Here is a 21,704-nt window from a genome sequence, read left to right as displayed (position 1 = left end):
CGTAGAAAATTTCCTAATGCAATATTCGAACGAATGGAAAAAGGCACAGTTTTCTCTTTTTTTCCACCAGTTGGTAGAAGCTGAATACAGACACGTCTCGCTAGTAGATTATACTATGACCAGCTGACATTTCGAAAAGGTTTCTAAAAAGGAAGCAGGTATGTACATAGTATCTATAAAACAAAATTACCTTCGGATTCCTCAATTCCGTTGTGCCCTTCACGCTGTCACCGTTCCCACAATCACGCTCGATCACCGTTCTCGTGTCACCAACCGATCTCGATCTCTTCAAACACTCCTTAACCACTTTAACCGGCATTACACTGGCCCTTCTAATCGGTCTCTTCCTATTCATCTCCATGAAATCCGGACCCTCCCAGTTTCTGTGTATCAGGTTGCATTTTCTTCGGTGGTACAACGCGGGAAACTGATATCCGTCAGCACAATACAGGAGATTTCGTGTCTGTTGCGTGACGTATACGTCACCGAACACGCGCTCGTCCTCCACCGACACGCATTTCACGCGGTAACTGATTTCCGCGTATTTCTTCAGCGGTATCACGTTGCAGCTCATCTTTCCGATCAGCTGTTTTTTTCTTTAATACTGTAACGACAAAATCAGTTTTCACATTCCCGTCGAAATCTACAAGAAAATCGTGGTGAACTCGACTGGACAATAAAACGTCACGACCATTTGTTCTGTTTTACACTTGGTTATTCTTACTAAACACGTTTGCTAAAATATTTTCGTGTAAATGTTAATGATGTTGAATGACGTTTGTTGGTTATATTATTCTCACTTGAATTTCCCAAATTCCCGCGTCATCGAACAACTTCAACGCGAAAATTCATTAAGAGGTTAAAATACGAAACTCTAATTCGTTAAACACGTCCAGGGGAAATATAAATTCCGTGTTACAGTAGTATTACCGCGTTCCCTTTGCGAATCAGAAGTTCACGCTGACAGATACGAAACGAGTAATGAATATTAACATAATTAAGCGATTCTTTTACCCTACCCGATCCCACCCATGTTTGTCGTTACGCGAAACTGATAAATTGCCGGACAATACCTCTCCGACATTTATACGCGCGGGATAGGAGATAAAGAACGACCTTCTTCGCAAGTTGTAATTATCCAACATTTATCATTTTTGATACCGCGGCTGCAACGTAGGTAATTGTTCTCAACTACCACCAGCGCGAAAATTAAGTTGCAGGAAGTGTTAACGAAATATTACGTATGATTTTGTTATTTTCGCGAAATAGAACGGTCATTGTGACTAAAAGAACAATGACAGTACATTATTGGTATATGTTTACGAATGACATGGTTGCGGTGAAATTATTGCACCTAGACTTTTTAGTTTCGAACACATAAAATTACTTATTGTAACGACAAACATTTCACGTTTCACGTACGTGTTATGTATTCGACATATTTAGAAGATTTTAGTAGAGTTATCATGAAACTTATTTCCTACTTGTCGCGATACTAACCACGTTCACTGACACATCACTGGTTGAAAAATATGCGCCATACTCGTATTTGTAACGCACTGTTATTTATAAATATTATTTACGAATTTTCATAAACTGTTTTCGTCGATATTCAGAACAATTTGTTTCGTAGGTTAGAACACGTTTCACTACACTTTTTCTCGCACCGCCTCAGACATCGGTGACCCTTATCGGGAGGCCGGTAATACACTTCTGGTGAGCAGACCGCAACTGGAAGTGTCGGCGACGATAATCGTTTCAATAAGTCCATACCTACGGTAACGTTTTGTTGCCGTGCAAGTTGCCAGAGACGGTCGTGTACAAACAAATTGAACAGCTGTTATGTATTGCAATACAACCCCACCACGTGTACAGCTACAATGCGATGAAACTTATGGGTCTCTGAAAATAAAACTGGACATTAATAATACTTTTTCTTCGCAATTACTTCTGAGGCAAATTGCATTTTAAAGTAGAATGAAAATACGAGTGAAATAGTAAATTAAATGAGAAAAGAAAGAAAAAAAGTACCTGCAGACTTAAGCGAAGCGATTGTGTATTTCTGTTGTTTTAGAGAAAAAGGAAAGATTGGAATGATTCGCGAGCACCTCGATTCCCGTTCTTCTTCGTTTTAATTTTCTTGGCTCGGAATTCGTGGGTAATTGCCGACAAATAAAAAAATGTCCCTCCCACCGGTCACGTCGCATTCCCGCGCCGTTCTTACGGTCCTCTAGCCTGAAGGTTCGAGGGGAAGCACGATTTTATGCCGGTCAACGAAAACCACTACTGTTATCGACGTCGCTGATAGCGCGCGACCGATGTAATGTAGTGCATACTCAGCTAGAATTTTAAATGCTCGCCGGGTGTGCAGTAGTCGTTCACCTGGCTGGTTCAATAACCCTCTTGCTCACGAAAAAGTGCTCCGCGGAGACAGAAGCCCTCATCTTCCCGATCACGGGTGCATATACGAAACTATTTTAAGCGTGAACAATCTATAAATGAACGCAATGAGAAAGTATGTGGTAAATCCATGGATTCGAGTAAATTCCTCATTTTCAGTCATTTCAATTTATATATCTTTAAGTATGCTACAAAATCGTGTGATGTAAAATGTATACATTAAGCGATTTACTGGGCAATATCTTCTTTTTCATGTAGTCGATGATCCATTAATAACGGATACGGTCACTAACATTATCTATTGGTTAATATCTTTTTTTTATTTTAATGAAAATTTCGGAGAAACGCAAGTATATCCAATATAGAGCTCCTCCAAAGATTTCAATACAATGGTTTACGGATTATTGACAGTACTCGTAGTATGGACCCAACGAGGTAATTAATCTTGAATTTTGAATACCCACAGCACAAGAAGAAATTAAACAGTACTACGAAAAATACTATCAAAGAATTTCAATACATGACAGACTGGTCAAGAAACTACAAAACGAACAAAAAAAAGGTTATAATAGAGCGTTATCCTCCTGCACATTCTGTATGTAAATACTGGTCCCTATTCTTCCGTTGTATTACATTGTAATATAATTTAATTACATGAAATGTATTGTGTAATAAATCACTAATGAGATTTCAAATAAAAAAAAACTACTAAACGAAACCATCGAAATGAGAATGTTACCACGTTTCAAGCACACGGATTTATCTACAGGATTCACCGTAGCAATAATAATTAAATCCAAATTATCAAACAATTACTTAATTATTGAAAAGAAAGAGAAGTTTCAATGAAACGTTCGTTAGGTATTATCGAATCATCGCCGCAACACTTACTTATTATTCACTCTAGATTGTAAATACCAGTTACTACCATAAAAATAATTTTATGGAGTATACTAATTCGGTTTCAGAGAGACTCTATTTAATGAGAACGCTAGAAATGAAATCTATAGTCTGTGGATAAATAACGCCTGAAAACCATAGACATAGAAATATTTCTATGAAACATACCGAGGTTACTGTTTCCTGTCATGTTGTAACCAACAGTACTCAGCTTCTGTAATTATATTAAATTAGGTAAATGTTACGATTATTGAATGTACCCCATTGTATTCGAGAAAAGTGCTTGATCCATAAGTTTTCCACATTTTACTAAAGAGCCTACCGAATGTTAGGAGGACCTAGATGGATCGATTTAGTTCACAGCGCGAGTGAGATACTGTCGCTATAGGAACCAAACATTTATGGCCGATGTCAGGACAGAAATTACGGTATGGTTCCATGGTGTTCGACGCAGATTATGCTTTACGGTTCGAGCATTACGATACGTCCGCGCCACGGTTGATTCGCCGTCGATCCGAAAATGGTAGAAACGCAGTGTGTGTGCGCAGAAAAAAAGGCGGAAGAGGAGGGAAGGGACATGTTGGGTTCCCGGACCGATGACATTTACCGAACCTGCAATCTACCGACACGTTTCATGTACCCACGTGAGTTTAAATAATTTATCAGAATCTATTTCATCTTAACATACGGTGTCGTTCGAAAGTTTTAGGTGTCCGTAAATTGGTACATAAATGTTTGCATAAACAATCGTCACTAATTATAAAATAATCCATATTTCATGCGTTATGCGCGACGTACAGTTGAGCCTGCAGCGAAATTAATTATGAAAATTGAATTAATATTGTTATGGTAATGTCTGTATGTATGGAGTACGCTTAGTTCACGACGGATTTCATGTTACGTATCATGGCAGTAATACATTTCTGCGGAAGACTACTATAAGAAGCTTCTTCGGACTAAAACGATAACGTTCCGCTATTAATAAGTCAGTGCTCGCGATCGGTACGCTCGGCGAAGCTTATCGGTACTGCAGACATTTTTGCATATACCACAGGAATCCTCCACAAGATGGGCATTGTTGGGAATAGACACAATTCCTCTCTTTCAATGTGTATTTCATCAGAAACTATTCACTAACATTTGGATGAAAAAAACTAACTTACCGAATAAAATGATTGGAAGATCTTTATTATATTCGTATAATTGCAATTTTTTATCATTGAGCAAATGTATTTAGCATTTTCCAAGCCAGAAGGAAATAATATTGTTTCGCACGCACCATTATAAACTTCCAGTGCCATTTATATGTAAATATGTATTCCTTCCTCTAATAATAATTACAACTCGCGTGACAATATATGTTTGTTAGGTCGATTAATTTGTAAAATCCGAAAGATATTCGTTCGGGAGAAGAAACCATATAAAACCCTAAATCAGAATTATAAACGACAATAGTAAAAAATCTCCCTTTGAACTTTAATGAACGGCAACTTCTAAAGAATGCTAAAGACCAACGCGTCCAGCTCGCTTAAAAAATATGAAATCATGAATGAAAATTCAGAAAAAATTTTCCGTCCCTCTCCTGAAGAAGCACAAATGATGAATTTTAATATCACCGTCAGAACGAAAGGCACTTCGGGTAAGAGTGTGTCAAACGGAATTTCAATAAAATTGAATTCCAAGCCCAAACGCCAATACGTGCTCCCCTATCGACCAGCTAGATACAGAAGTTTTAATAAAGCCGGGAACCGTGCGGTTTCAAGATGAATAAAACATCTAATTTCCACGAAACTGGACATCACCGTCGAGTTACAGCGTACACGGTATAGCTGATACACGTCGTCCAATGGTATCACTAGAACGGTAACCGCCGGTTCGTTCGTTCGGCCGCGTTGCGTTGAAACGTTCGCAATATCGCGTCTTCAGTGGGCATCCAGCATCTGAGAAACACCATGCGTTTCCTCTTGCTCGTTTATCTGCTGTTATCGGTCACCGCTGAAGACGTCAGCGTGGATGAAATGGACTGCCAAGTTTACAACAATCTTTACGTCTGCCTGGCGAACGGCGTGCTGCAGAGCGTCGCGTTCGAGGATGTGAACGCGGTGCAAACGATCGAGGACATAGAATTGCACCTGGAAGGTCTTGAGATCGTGGACATAGCGAAGGACGCATTCCTCGAGGTCGCCAATTCGTCCGCGCTCTATATTCGCGACAACGAGCTCACCGTCATCTCCAGACACTATTTCACCGCCCTGGACCAACTGACGTATCTCGACTTGAAGAACAACACGATCGTCGACATCGAGGACGCTGCGTTCGCCAGACTTCGGAATTTGGAGAGCCTGTTGCTCGATTACAACAACATTTCCACCCTCAGACCGGGCGCTTGGAAGGGTCTCAACGATCTTCACGAACTGTACGCGACGAACAATAATATCGTCCTGAAGAGGAACATGTTCAGGGGCCTCAGGCACCTAGAGACGCTGGCATTGGACTCTAATGAAATTACTGAAGTACCAATAGGAGCTTTCAACGGTCTGCCTCATATCGATCTACTCTATCTGTCCAGAAACAAAATTTCCACCATACAGCCGGAGATCTTCCGAGGACTTGGCGAGATCAATGAATTAGATTTGGGGAGGAATCAATTGAAGACCGTTTCCGGTGGGATATTTCGATACCTGAGGAACTTGAACTCCTTATGGCTGAATGGTAATCATATTGTCATGCTGAAGGCGGATGCCTTCGAGGGATTGGATAATCTGTTGCTACTGTTTTTGAACAGCAACGAACTACGTTTCGTGGACATGGCCGCTTTCAATCGGATGAAGAACGTGACGGTTGATCCGGGCTTCAAGATACGTGATTCACTGGTGGACAATGTCTACAAAGTGCACGGACGGTTTCGGTGCAACAGTGTCGCGTTTCAGTTCCCTTACGAGTGCACAGAAATTTAACTTCAAGTTCGCTGATGTGAAGTGTCGAAATCGATCCACGTTTATACTGTAATCGGTAATTATTGCAATCGCGAAAGTGAATTATATCAGTTTCGAAATTGGGCTGACGTTTAATTAGTGTTCATATTCACTCTCTGATTCACTTTCCCTGAGTGTAATCAAAATTATTGACGTTAAAGAACTCAATTGAATACAACTGAAATAAATGTATGTAATTTTAAATTCAGCAGAAGAGGGAATTTTAATTACAGCTGTCTTCTTAATGTTTTGCCATTGTTTAAATGCGAAAAGAGTTTGTACTGCCATATTGGATGTTTGCGATTGCGATACGCGATGTTCGTAGATGTTAAGTTTTTTTACACGGCGAGATAATATCGACGGTTCATGTAGACTATTAAATTTGTAGAAGATATGTTACTTGTCGAAACAAATGGAATTGCAAGTGTCTGTCGAGGGACATTTTATCCGATGGAAGTTGTTTTTGCAGGGGTCTTTATGGGATACCGGCAGGACGACAGTCCACTTCCGCATCCTTGTTACAGGAGCACGTCGATGGACTACGGATGGTACGCACCGACTGTACACACCGTGCCCACAAGATACTATCCGCGGAATACATCTTTCAGCGAACATCAATCGCTCGGTGGACTATATCGAAACTGCTCCTTGAACACGGAACTCGACAAATCCATTATTTAAGTACTTTATCCCACGCTTCTGACGATAATCATCCATCTAAATTCAGCTAATTTCAATTCTGAACTAACTACGGAACATTCACTGTGAGAATATTTTTGAGGTATTAACAGAAAGTGAACGAAAGTTATTGTGCTGTATACTGTAATGTATTCGGTAAATATTTTCAATAAATTTCTAAAATGTAATATTTGTGTTAACATTGAATGGTTTTCATTTCTGTAGTCCTCCAAGGTGACTCCTGCAAATTTTTAATAATTATAAATTTAGTTGAAAATTTAACAGAACATTTTTAAAAGCTTCAACTTTTGATTGTAAAAGAACCATTATAAAAATTTCTTTTTAACACGGACCCTATGGAACTGTAGTTCATACTGAGAAGTTATAATCGCTTCTTATTTAGTTACAAAAAATTATGTTTCCATAAAAAATTAGGTGGTTATAGATTTTTATCCGGAGATTATGATGGTATGGAAAAAAAGATATGTTAACGATCAAATAAAACTAAAAATTCAGATTAAAGTATGCACACTTAGGTTTCAATGCGTTTTCTACGCATGTCTTCTATGAGCGTCAACATCGCTTGTTTTCCTTTGGTTTGTTCGACAAATTTTCCAATATTTTTTTAGAATTAAAAACAATATTTTTTACAAGAGGGTATACAAATTTTTGTTTTTTCCACTTAATTACCTTGTAAATTGTTTTACATTTAAGTATTTTGGAATAGTTTAAAATATTAATCATTCAAATTAAATTGGTTAAATTGATAAGAAGTATAAAGAGCCATATGGAGCCCAAGCTAGATAGGACACCAAACGCGGAAGCTACCTCAAGATCAGGTGAGAGACTAGACCTAAGAAAAATAATTGTTCATATCCAGATAGTAATTATTCATCATGGATATTAGTGGCTTTTGAGGAAGTGATGTTTTTTTAAGATTACTTTTTACATGTGTTCTGTCTTCACTTTTCTTTTGACTTTTGAGACTGATTCGATTCATTGCACCAGTTTTAAATCAGTTTTTCTTATGTAACCCTTTAACTCGAACGATTTGTATTAACTGTTGTTCGGTGGTAGGGTAAAATTGACATGCGACAGAAATATAATATTTTATGTTTATATATATACTTTTATTATTACAGTTTAGCTTACGAATCGCAGTAATCGTATTATCAACAGACCCTACAACGGCGACCCACGGTTACACGGCGCCTCCCGACTCTACTGCTGATTAGAATGGTGTCTTTTCGCTGCGTTACAATTACTGGGATTATTGTTTTACGTTTATTAACTTTGTCTCCGTTACAGCGTTTTTCCTCCTCGAAGTCTGCAGTTATTTGGTATTTTTGCGAATTGTTATAACATTTGATAATTCGAATGCATGCCATTTTTCGATTACGTAACACAATGAGACAGTTCAATTCGTCAAAGAGTTCTTAATATTTCAATGTTTTAACAACCATAACGACCTCCAATACGTCGGGCAACGTTTGATGGTCCGGTATGGTAATATTTGTTGATTATTCAATGGCGGATACACCATTCTATCCAAGAAACTCTGCAACGTTTGCTCAAGGTATCTGATTAACAGTCCGCGTCGACTATTTCACGAAGACATCATTGAGAGATTCTGCATTGACCCCACCGATCGATTGAAATCCTGCGACATAATTACAGTAGCGTACTGTTTGGATCGAAACAAGTTTACCCAGAAATTTTCCACATCACGTCACGTATCAAAATCGTTCGTAATGACGTCATGTGAAAAACTGAGCGAACCGGGAAAGAACGTATCAGCCGGCCAGAAAGCTGCCTGGAATCGTTGTGAACAATCTTAAACCACTTCGATACGCAGGAAGTCTTCCAGCTCGGTTCTGAACGTATTCTCCGTCAAGTATCACGAATCTCATTTCTATCTGCGTCACAAACGAAACACGAAGAGTACGACGAAATTCCATCAGATTCGTCAGTATCTTGATACTTCGTTTGCTTAGGCTTCGCCTACAGAATCGTCTTCGTAGTTGATGATCGTTAAATCAGGCGAAACGCGATCGTAAGATATACTTGATTCCCGATGAAGATTTAATTATCGTTTTACAATGATCACCAGGGTGTCGATCGATTCCGCCGTCGTCACGAGGAACACTCTCTAATGAAACTCTCCGTGAAACACCATGCTCGTTACCTACCTCTGTCGCTTATCTCGCGTCCCCCATGAAACACGGCTTATCTCCGAGTCGACCGTACACATCGACATTCTTTCGATCACATTGCGAACGACATTACAAATCGACAACCCGTGGAAGCTGATCGAGAGGAACATTTCCCCGTCGATATATCTCGTAGAATGCGGATGAAACACGCCCTTTTAACGTAACGATCTCGCGGCGGGTAGGATCGGTAACGAGCAACCCGACGCGGAGCGGCCTGTTTCGATACCTATCCTTTACATATGCCTTCTGGTACATATCTATACACGGTCCTATACATTGTACTACATGTTTTATCGTTTCTCTCGAATTCTCAATGTGCTGCACTTACCTACCCCCAATAATTCAATGATGATCCTTAATGGCTAACGATGACAGATAGAACTCGCATTTTACGCAATTTACTTAACATTCTTCGTCCGTATTACTCGTCGTATTACAATGGCGATTAGATAAAACGTGGGGTAAATGGTCGTACGATCAGAGGGATTGTGGTAATTAATTCGAATAGAGGATGTCTGGGACGCCGAATTACGATTCGCAGTCGCCCCTCGATCGCGTGTTCGTTGTTCGTTCGACGTAATATGTGTATGATCGAGACACTCAAAGTTGCATCTTCGCTTTGAGTGGCCTCGGCTATACAATGAGCAAGAAGAAGGTTACTGGGGCGACTCGATTGATAAAATGGCGTCTCGAGCGGCCGACACGATCGAGATCGTTTGACGGAGGACGCATTAACCTTCGCCGGAAAGAATTTCGATGGATCGACCGCGTGATCGTTTTTATATTTGTTTTTTTTTTGGGGGGGGGGGAAAGGGGGAACGTTCTAAGCGATTTCGCGACGCGTCTGGGATATTCGCGTCGCGAACAGTACATTGATTTAACACTAACGCTACTCTCTCACACTTGTCTCGTTTGAGGGAAGCGATCGCGCGGGTTACGCTCCGCTCCACTCGTAATACCTTATATTGTCGTACAATTGATATCGAATATCGGTTTAATAGAGAGCCCGTGTCGCGCCAAGACGTTGCTACTTCGACGATCGGAATGAAGCGATCGATGATTACGGGATCACGATCCACGGGTTCCGAGGTAAACTCGACCGGCGCGAACCAACGGTCCCTTCCGCGACTCTTCTCTTTTCATGTGTATTATAGCATTCCGACCAATTTACAATTAATTAGACCTGAAAACTCCTCTTACACCTTACGATACCATTAACATCCCCCTGGAACAATAGGCTGCATTCTCCGTTGTTCGTCCGGGGCGATAAGCTACAACTGCCGCGTATCATACTTTTTTCTTTCTATACATATATAATATATATATATATATATGAATGTATTATGTATAATCGTGTATAATATTCGTGTACGTGTGGATACGTGTGTTCCGAGTGATTATAGTACATGTGGCTAGCACTCATTGAAATCAAGGAGGTAACATACGGTTACATAGATCCTAACTTACTAGCCTATCATGATAAATCTCCGTCTTACCGATTAAGTACGCCTTCTTATTCGTAAAATTTCGTTACACAGAGACACTGAATATATTCGTAATCGAAGGGACGACCGTTCCACGGTGATCGGCGTCCCCGTCGATCCGAGCGCACGATCGTCGATCCGGCGATTAACTATTAGCGCAAGAATGTTGCTCTCGATCATTTTGTTCGCACCTTCCGTATTCGTTGTAAGTAGATCGTAGCTTGGTGTTTCGTTTTCACAACCATAATGTCGCCGTCCGGGAAGAAGGACAACTGGTGTTCAACGATCGTCGACGATTCGAGTAAACGGAATCGTCGTGGTTCGATCGCCGATTAAGATGTCTCTCTCGTTCACGCACGTATGTACACGCACACACACACACATCCACACCGTGAATCTCTGTTCGACACGGTGTCGCCTTAAGATTGAAATGATCAACGGAAGGGGGAAAGCAACGAGGCACTGAAGAAAATGGCAGCGAACGCCGCGTGACTAAAATCGTCGGGTCGACACGAGACGCGGGGATCGATCGAGGCCCCACCGATATACGGATCGAACGCTCGTTATTACTCGGCGAGATGATTCGAATCCATAATTAACGTATCCTAAGCGTGTAACCTAGGCTGTTCGAGTTAAATACAATTTCGTCGCTTGTCACATGGTTCTCAAATGAGCCCAATCGAGCACCGTGAGAGAAGTTACGAAAGTAGATTCTGCTGACGCGTGATCATTACCCTATATCCATGGGTGTTCTAGACGCGTCAGCGAGCCCGGCTCTTAATTTCCCTTTCTGTCTCTTTCCGCTAGAACTTACTTATACGGTGTCGTCGTCCAAAGGCATCTAATTAGTTCCACGGTCTTAAATGTATCTATTCACGGCATATCTTAAAGCCAACAACGTTATTACACGACACAATGAATCCTAAATAGACTAGATTAATTCTTAACGTTAGTTAACGGGCAAGGAGGGAAAATAGATTGGATGATGAGGAATTGGAATTGGACGAGTATTTAGTTCGTGGAACGGGAAGGGCGAGGGGAGGAATCTATAGAACTACCGGTATTGCTGGTTACGTTGTTACGACGAAATCAAACGTTACATGCATACGTAAATACGATTAAGAAGAGGGGGATTGGAGAGGTATTAACGGCTGCTCACTACATCACACGGGCACTAGAACAAATTATTAAGGTCATCGTTTCCTAAGGTTCTCTCTTTTTTTTTTTTTTACATGATCAAGCGATAAAATGCCTGTCGATGTGTGCTTGTGTCTGATTGATGGTTTCGCGTGATCATCTGTAACGATCTCGCAGGAACAATCGATATGAACTTATAATTCTAACGTAATGGATAAACTTTCTCATCGATTATATTGATAACGTTAACGTAGAAAATAATCGCTGGGATTCTTGTAAAAATTTCTATTGATGTTCAAATGTAATGTAAGGTATTATATAAGGATTTCATTTACACACAGTTCATATTAATCAGATGATCACGCAAGTTGTCCCGGTCCGATTCCGAATTCGCCCCTAAATGACTCATTCCTATGATTTCACCGAAGAAGCCTGGTTAATTCTAGTCGTTATACAGATCGATGTGAAATGCCGTCGACTCGTCTAGACTCCAACGCTTGAACCCCAGCTGCCTTTTTCTAGTTTCTATCCTACCTAGTGCATAAACTTGCACCCCTGAGATATTCGGTATCTTTAACCGCATCTACGTATCAGTGCAGATCGGACACATTCTTCTTAACGTGCCAATCGGGGTGCGTTTACACTGCCGAAACGTTCAGTCTCATCATCCATGTTAGATCAGGCTAACTTGTGATGTTTCAATCTCTGATGAGAAAACCTCGGGGACAAACCGAATCCTTTCTTTCCACTTTAAATGATTTCATCGTGTTCCATGTTAATTATTCGGTTGGAATTGGGTTCGAAACACGTCGCAGCGGCTGTGTACACGCACTCTCAAGCTGTCGTTTCGTTCTGCATCGTGGCGTCAGCTCCGAAAGCGAGTTCTTAACATTCGTTCCCGAGGACATTGTACTTCGCCGAGCAGACCTGAGCTTCTATCCAGCGCTGTAAAAATTCGTCCGTGTGTGTGTGTGTGTGTCACGAGTGTCATTTTATTCTTAAAGTACTGTTTCAATGTTGGCGGTTTTGATATCATCTTTGATGTAGTTGTCTCAGTCAGCTTTGATTTACGGATGATCACGAGAGCTTCGTCTAGAAATTAGGTACCTTCAACGCTAAATTTCTGGCGCTTATCTATTCGCTCGACACTAAACACCTGTAGCTTAGAATCCTTTCTACGTTTCCTTTGCCGGTAGAAACAAACAGTCTCAGAGAAAGTTCACCGAAGCTTGTTAATCTAAGACTACGTAAATCGTAACCGCGAAAAAAATCGTTAATCGAGGTACCGTAATTTTAATATGTTCCTGCTTCTACTTTCGAAGAAATTCACGTGTAAAATGAATCTAACGCCTTCGTGTCGCAGCTGATCTTTGATGCTTGGACGGTGTACTCCCGCACTTATCCACGATATCCGAAGGGCGATACGACTGGTAAAATGTCTCGTTTGTGATGATCAATACAAATGCAATGGTGCACGGTGTCTCTCGTATACAAAAGTATAAACAATAGATCTCATGGATTAAGTGCGTAGCAAGAGTGTACGACGAGTTTTTCGTCGGGTCTCGAATGAGTGAAAAGGGGGTGACAAGAAGGGCACTTAAGTTGTCAAGGCACATCAAAAACCAAACCAATTCGGACGTCTATTTACCGGAAATCATGCATCGTAAACAGGTGTGTGGGAGTCGTTTAATTTCTCATAACAATCTATTCAATCGAATCTACATCAAGCTGTAGAACATCGAACGATTAAATTATGCAATAGAGGATGGACTAGGTTACATATTTGCATCTGCGTATCGCTGATTCTGTATCGTTGATCGGAACGTTTCGCGATGGAATCCATTCAATAATGACACAGAAACAGAGCAGATCGCGTGGAAAAGGAGTCAACGCTTACATTTTACAATCCTATGCATGCCCTATCTGTCTAACCAACGAAAGCTTCGATAGAAACTATTTAAGTAACTTCTAGAGAACTCAAGGTATATCGTAACGTGAAACGATAAAGTAACAGAACATTGGAAGTAAATTCTTACTCTTTTGTTTTTTTTTTACTTTCGAAGCTGACACCACCAGGTCTGTCTTCGTCATAATACGTCGATCAGCCCTTACGCTAATGTAAATTGAGATCATTTGGATAAAAAGCTTCCCTTCTCTCTCTCTCTCTCTCTCTCTCTCTCTCTCTCTCTCTCTCTCTCTCACTCGTCGCCGATCGATTCTCCATCAGCTCTCCATGATTCCGTGTTCGAGTACTGATCCAAAGAAGTGGAATTTGCAACGTAGCATTTCAGCAAAACGGACATGTTTGAATACATATATATTTGCAGATCATCGAAACGTTACTTCCTGGTTTCATCGAATTCGCGCTAGCGCAAACAGTAGAATGCCCATGTTTTTTCGTTCTTCGTCGTTCTCGCGACACCTAGTGAACGCAATCTCCTTTTCCCGTGTTCTAGCTTCGCGAACCCGTTTTCTTACATTTTGATTTCTCGCGGTAATGATCTTAACTCTACGGAGGAACGAACGTTTTTCTTTTCTTTTCTTTTTTTTTTCTTTCTACTCTCGTGAATTTTCACCGGCCCTCGAAAAATCGCCCGCGCGCCAATAAATCGTTTCCGATTCGAGACCAACGCGCGGCAAAATTTCGGAAAAAAGAATCGGTTCGTTTTTTTCGTACTGGAATCCGGGACAGTTTTCAACATCGAGATGCTGGCGACTATTCGAAGACAATAAATTTCGTTACGCGTCCAAATCGTTATCGGTCGCCGGTCGAAGAAAATTTTTTTTGTTCACAAGCCGAGAAACATGTGTGTATCGAGAACCGTACCGACGAGCCCCAGAGTTAATTTTTGCCGGTTACTGCCAACACAGCAGTCCGTTTAACAGCCGAAACCGTTTTGCGTTCGCTCACATGCACGATGTCAAAGTACCGCCCGTCCCCGTTTATGCTTAAATGACTATTTTGCGCGCGCTTAAAGACACGGACTCGCGTACCTTTGTCTTCCGGCGAAGATCCGAGGCGCTAAGTCTGTTTCTTTAGCGGAATGTTGAGTTATTAATGCCCGAATCTCCTCGTTTCTTTTTGTTCTCCTCAATCATATTGAATGACGTCGGTTATACAAATATTTTAACAATTTTACAAATATTTCAACTGCAAAAAGACTTCGCCCCATTTCCATTTTGTAAAATCCCATAAATTTTTTCCCTTCTCGCTCTATCTCTCTCTCTCTTCGTTTTTTTATCATTTTTCGTCTTTCCCCGTTTTTCTTTCATTTAGACAATGCTCTATAATCGAAAGTTAAGCCTAAAAAGTGGTGGATTGCCGGAGGTAAAGTCGGATGAGGAGATGACAGGGGGGCCTGCGGTATATTGTTTCTTCTTCCTGTTCTGAATCGAAAATCAAGTGCCTGCGTTCCCGTGACCGAGACCGGAGTGTATGTAGTGTGCAGAACGGATTACGTCGATGGTAACGAAACATAACCGGACGCTCGGAAAACGTATCATTTATCGATTTAATCTGAGAATCGTCTTAGCCACTATTTTTAAATGTCGAATACATCGAATACATAGAACCTACATAGTACTTGTTTTCATTTCTCGTTTCATTTAATATACATAAACGACCACGACTTTATTTTCTCTGTTCTACAATCCCCGTTAATTTTTCGTATAACCCCTCCCGTTATCGAAACGCGTAGCTAATTTTGTTACAACGAATATTTAATGTACGCAAGAAGAACTGGTGATTAATAACAATAAAGTAACGGTTACGAGATTACGACATTGAATAAAAAAAAAAACGAATCTTCGATCGGTTCCGAATCAACTATAAACGAAATGCAGAGGTACGAAGTTAAAGGTCGAATTGTTAATCGGAAATAAACGGTTAACGAGTTATGTTTATGTTTATACACATCGCCGTGGACCGTTAGCAAAATTTACATCGTTATATAGCGACACGTGTGTGACACTAGCGCCGTTTAGTTGCGCTCGATGATCTGCAAATATATAAACGTCTCGCTTAGGTCAAGATAAACTTCAACTCTGAATAGAATCATTGTACATAAGCTAATATAAATCAGGCCAGCCCAATATAATCAATAAAATCTTTCAGCAGCAACAGATCGCTGTAGAAGATATGTAACGCAGAGTGATGTTCTTTTAAAAAGATTCCAACTCATTTGCGCCTTGAGTACTTCTCCGCGTTCAATTTAACATAAGCTTAAGGAGATCTCCTTTGCTTCAGTACTTTCGTTTCGTGAATTTACATGTCGCCGAAAATTCCAGCGAATGTCTTCCGAAGATTCTTCATGGTGTCTTCGGTGTCTTCGTTCTGGGACTGACTGCCCTGCCGGTGGAAAGGTACTCTGGATGGCGGAAGATCTTCTGGTCGTCGACCAACGGAAGGAGCGCTGCTCACTGTACTCGACTGGGACGCTACGTGTAAAAGACTTTAATAGCATAATATTCGTTCACTGTATGAATCAATATTCTTTCCATACAGTATTAAATTCATTCAACAAGAACAGGGTCTCAATTTCGGTTCGCCGATTTTAATGAAATGTTTCTGACAGTAGTAAACTTCTTCAGGACAATATTAGGCTCTTTCTTTACAAATCACCTCCTATATAGGGGTAGCTGCTATATATTTCAAAAGTTTTATTAAAATCGGTACTCCTAAGTTGGAGCTTTCTCCTTGTAAGTGTTGTTGAACGTCTACAAACCTTGAGAGTCACGACGTTGCAACGGTTGATGATGACTGTCGGTAGTAGTAACGTCGCCCGCCATTGCAGTTGTAGACCCCAAGGAACCTACGCTTCCTATGCTCGCCATGGAGCCCATACTTCCGTGTGATCCTAATGGAGCAGTTGGTGGTGCTGTGCGATCTTCTACGGGACTTGTCGCCTGACTAGAGCCCGACATTGATCCTCTGGACGTTGTTTTTGTCATTACACTCGGAGGTCGGCAGAATGCCTACAATTTAGTGAAATAATATATATATTTCCATAAAAGTATCTTCAACGATTTGCAAGCAACTCCCGTGTAACATTCCCATAAGAAGGTCTCGATCTGACATGGTTAGAGGATTGGGGAAACTCTTGAATAAAACGGTACCACTCTAACATGATTAACGAATTGTGTAGAATAGTGTAATTTGTTAGTTTCTGGAAATTAACACTGTTTTATAGGGAGCCACTTGCACATGTTGGTTAAAAAAAATTCTTTTGTTACCTGCATCTTCGCGTTAACAAGATCCGCGATATGACGACGATCTTCCTCTTGCGAGTCCCCCATTAACGACAGGGCGCTATCGTTCACTTCGATTATGTATTCTCGACCATCCTTCCCAACCAGCAACTCGATCGCGCAAATATCCAATCCGCCGAACAACTGGGCCACATGATCGACCCAGGTGCGATGTCTTTCGCTCACAGCTAATTGCTCCAACATCGCCGAACCCGTGTTGGACTTCCAGTTTCCGCTTATGCTCTTCCGCCTGAGAGGAGAATCGAGAACCGCAATTACGAGATCCGTTCAAACAGTTTCGTGGTGTAATGATTTATGCATTCACCGCGGTCGCCTTCCCGAACAATTAACTCTCGGCTGGTGAGGTCGGGGTGAGACACGAATCCTCAACATGTCGCGTTTAATTACCTCTAATTGACAGTATCGATTATTGACCAACTTTTATGGTAATGTCGCTGTTTCATAAGATACTCTATTATTGACACATAGATTGATCTTCGTGTTAAAGAAATTTCAACATTTCGACGGTTCAGTAACGTACCGCAAGTTGAACCATGAAAGTCTAAGTGTTTCCGGCCATTATTATTAATGTACAGTATGTTACCGTGATTTATATTCATTCGTGCCATATACCAATCAACTACAAACAGTAAGCATCATTAGAACTCTACACTATTAGGCAAATTCAAAGGAAACAGGTATGCATTCGTCATTTTTACGTCACCCACGGATCATACCTTCACGTGTTTAGAACCATATATTCAATTATTAATTTTAACATTGGAAATACGAAGTTCTGAAACTACTCCCACCCACCCGTCACCCAACAAATATTTCATCCTCCCAGTCGATCATCGATCAACATTGTAGTGCGAAGTGTTCATTGTTGCAAGTAGTCCTGCTACACGGTGAATTTTTTCCAACCCCCGTGTTTATTGCAAGTTATCGAGATTTCCGCGCGGAATGAGTATAAACAATGAGTCAGAAACGTAATTCTAGGGGACACTCACATGAACGCCTTGTAGTTATTGCCTATTTTCTGCACGTGCACGTCGTACTTAGTGTCGACGTACGGCTCCGAGGTGGAGTAGGTGTTCGCCAGAGCGGCCAACGAGGCGAGATCCAGAAACTCCTGATTCGACTCCGCGCGAGCTTTTCCCACTCCGCCGTGGGCGTGTCCAAGTTTCATCACGACCGGATAACGAGATGCGCTTACCTGCAAAAAAGAAAATGGATAATCGACCGACGCAATTAATGCGAACGCGATACGATTGCGGGACTAGTTGGTTCGAGTGGATCACCCAACGAGCAGACTGACACTGTCTACGCGGCATAAAAATATATATTAACAACGAAACTACAAATCAACGTTGTACCATTCAAAATAGTTCCTTTGGGAAGCCACATTTCGCTGTAGACGTCGTTCCCATTTCTGGAGACAGTGCTGGAATTCTTCAACTGGAATTACTTTCGGTTGGTTTGTCGCAATCTTTTGGATGCTGTCTACAGTTCTAAGATGACAACATTTAAGTGATTCTGGAAGAAGTCACACGAACCAAAAGTGAGGGAACTATGGTATCATAGGAAGGCCGTTATGGGCCAAAACTTGTACACAGAGAGTTTTCTTGGATGTTGCATCATGACGATGCTCTCTGTTACATTGTACTACAGAAAATTCCCTGTGAACAATTCTTTAGCCAATAAGTGTATTCTTGTGGTTCCACAGCCCCCTCACTCCCCTGATCCAAATTCACGTGAATTCTTCCTGTCCTCAAAAATCAGAAAACCCATCTCGAGGGTCGTCTTCTTTGAACTGTGGAAAACATCCAAAAGGTAATTTCGATCAAAGACTTACAGCACTATTTGCAGAAGTGAGAACAACGTCTCTGGTTGTGTTTGGTTTCTCAAGGAAACTATTTCGAAGCTGATACTGTTGATCTGGAATTGAGTTGCTTATAAATACTTTTAGACGACCAGTCTCATTACGAGACTGCGGATGTTCCTGCATTCGCAGCACTTCTTAATTCGGAAAATGCAAGAAAATGGATGTTCTAATAAAATTAAATACTATTAACGTAGTAAAGCCTCTGGTACATAATTTAAAATTCTGCTCCATTTCAATTTCTGGGTATTAGTATTCAAAATTTTTCAATTTCCATGAACTGCCACAGTCTACTCGTTACTTTTCATACACACCACGTATACAGTAAATCTACGATGAGTGTTCGAAAGCTCCTCGGCACTGACAAAGAGAAGTTCCCAGGTGTAACGCTGACTTTTTAATGAGATTTAGAACCACAATACAGCTTGAAATTCTGAAGCCAATGACATTTGTTTCATCTGCGTATGGTCATTAGTTTATGAAATATTCAATCTTCAGTGCCAATTAGCCTTCGAACGCTCATCGAGGATTTACTGCACTGCGAACTACAGTACCACGAGCGGACGACGAACTCGACCCAACAATTCAGTCATTATTTAACGTGTTTCTGCGTCGACCGGCAGGGGATCGATTAACAATACGCCGCGTGTTCTGCATTCCGTTCGAACGTCGAACGGAAACCAGTCCCCGATGGGACGCCTACAGCGATCTACCGGCGGTTGTCTTCGATAATCGAACGCATTTAACCGACATCTGTGAACGAAGATCAAAGTACGCCGATACACAGGCGGTTGATTAAGCAGTCCACGATATTCGCGTGGGTCGGAAACGGATTATTACACGCGAACTGTAACGCGTGTCGTTCCATCCCGCCGGTGGGTGCGCTTCCCGCGTGATCAACTGTCCGTGAAACGTAACCTCACGGCTCCTAGTTTCTATGGTCAAGGAAAAACTGAACGTCCACGGGGAAACCTTGCTGCCAATGATTTCATTGAAAAACGATGCCCTCCGATAGCCTTTTCACTAGATACACATACCCGAACACATACACACGAGCAATCCCATCGTACCGGTTCCCGTTTTTCTCCCTCTCCCGTGATCAGGTAATCATCACTCGCGGAGCATAATCTCCGGCGGTCACGAATTTCATCCGATTCCACTAGGGTAATCGAGTTAGGAGAAAGAGGGATGGCTAGAGGAGACAGCGTATAAAATGTGAATGCTTTCCGGTGTATCCCGTTAACACAGATAACCGCACGGTATTCCCCGGTTGATAGATAAGACGTTCAACCGTCTGGTAAGCTTAAGTGGCCAACCGTTGAGTTTAATCTCCGTCACATTCGAACGCATCCTTGGCGTTCTCGGTCTATCTCTTCTAGGAACGAATCTGAAACGGACCTCACCTGCACCGGTCTGCAAGTTTTCACGCGATATCCGTTCCCCGGCTGCGCAATGTAACGAGTTACAGAGCTTCGTCGTACCACTATTTACACGATGATGCAGAAAAAGGAAGTGACTGTTTAATGGATTGCCCCACGGGTTCGTGTCCGGGCACGGATGGCGACCGGCGGATCCCTTGATACTTCACCTAGCTAGAACAGTGCTCAAACTGTGTGCACGCAACGCACGTGGTTCGCGGGGGCACGTGGGTGTCGCAAAACTGCCTTCCTGAGCACCGCTGGACACACGCGTCTGTGCCCCTTGCCCCTCACGGCGCGGACACCAACGACGGGGATCAACGGCGAGGGACACGGAGATAAATCATTTATCGTGCCCAAGGGGACTTTCGAGGACTCCGAGAGGGCAGACAGGGGTGTCACCGTTGATTTCGTTTCTTCTTTTTTTTTTTCTTCGTTCTCGGACCGTACTGAAAATAATGCGCGTTTCACGCGGTGGCGAAACGAATGCTTGCGTCGACGCAACGGAAAATTTACATTGGTTGTTAAGTTACACGACGGTTTGTTATCTTACGGATCATTATTGGACTGAAGTGCTGGTTTCTTGTAGCTGAAGAGTCATTTCTAATTTCAGTTTAATTTAAGGGTTTTGGTCGTTGAGTGCATTGAAGAACAAATGTATGACAGATAGACGTGTGTCTGGAAATTGGAAGTTAGGAAAAGAATAATTCATGTGCAAATAGATTAAGAGGTTCGAAAATAAGATTAGCACTAACGTATCGTTTAAAGAGTTGAGCTGCTTCGAAATTAAGGTTACTTTTTCAGAATTTTCAAAAACCTTCAATAATAAAATTCTCCAGATGTCGCTAATTTAGAGATTCATTTAGGAAATAAATTAAATTTCCTCATAGCTCTAACTTCGAACGGATAAAAATACCATTGAAATAACGCTGTTCCCTTGAACTCCGTAGCTTTAGAATACACGGATACCAAAATTCCTGGGATTTACCGAACGCTGATATCTACATATATGCTGAATTTTATATCTTCATCAACGAAACTTTAAACAGATATATGTTTTCACTGGGTCAGCAACGTTCCTTTCATGGTTTAAAGATCTTCAGATTCCGCAACTCCTAACACTTCGCGATTTCGAAGATCCGTATCGTAATTTCCAACTGTTCACCCGTGGACAACAGCGCAGCGAATAAAATTTGCCTGTGTAGCTCGTATAATTGAAAGAGTCAGCATAACGAAGCCATTGGTCGAACATGTACCCAGAAACCGGCACGAGTGAAATGCTAATTCCGCTTCAATGTCCGAAGACAATATACGTTTCTGTTCCCTCTGGGTCCAGTGTTCCGTCGAGGATTAAAAAGACCCGCGCGGCC

General features: G+C 41.5%; 3 protein-coding genes across 3 annotated transcripts in view; 1 reads left to right on the top strand and 2 right to left on the bottom strand.

Annotated features, from left to right (window-relative positions):
- The window catches only part of LOC107190344, a 32,875-nt gene extending 32,301 nt beyond the window's left edge, over positions 1-574 (bottom strand). Inside the window, 1 exon segment of the mRNA XM_015579137.1 lies at positions 191-574. Within this exon segment, the coding sequence (XP_015434623.1) occupies positions 191-574 (384 nt within the window).
- Positions 575-5,252: 4,678 nt separating this feature from the next.
- LOC107190381 (insulin-like growth factor-binding protein complex acid labile subunit) lies at positions 5,253-6,257 on the top strand. Its single transcript, XM_015579179.1, has one exon. It carries the CDS (start codon positions 5,253-5,255, stop codon positions 6,255-6,257), a length of 1,005 nt encoding a protein of 334 aa, XP_015434665.1.
- A 9,794-nt stretch (positions 6,258-16,051) lies between these two features.
- LOC107190332 (synapsin) overlaps positions 16,052-21,704 on the bottom strand; it is a 52,012-nt gene continuing 46,359 nt past the window's right edge. Inside the window, exons 7-10 of the mRNA XM_015579123.1 lie at positions 18,045-18,250; positions 17,020-17,284; positions 16,512-16,761; positions 16,052-16,224 (exon numbers count right to left, since the gene is read on the bottom strand). Coding sequence (XP_015434609.1) covers positions 16,052-16,224; positions 16,512-16,761; positions 17,020-17,284; positions 18,045-18,250 — 894 coding nt within the window. The remainder of the gene's footprint in view (positions 16,225-16,511; positions 16,762-17,019; positions 17,285-18,044; positions 18,251-21,704) is intronic.

The sequence above is a fragment of the Dufourea novaeangliae genome, unplaced genomic scaffold (genome assembly GCF_001272555.1).
Source record: "Dufourea novaeangliae isolate 0120121106 unplaced genomic scaffold, ASM127255v1 scaffold177, whole genome shotgun sequence".
NCBI lineage: Eukaryota > Metazoa > Arthropoda > Insecta > Hymenoptera > Halictidae > Dufourea > Dufourea novaeangliae.
Note: the sequence above shows the minus strand (reverse complement) of the source record. Positions and strands in the feature narration are given on the sequence as shown.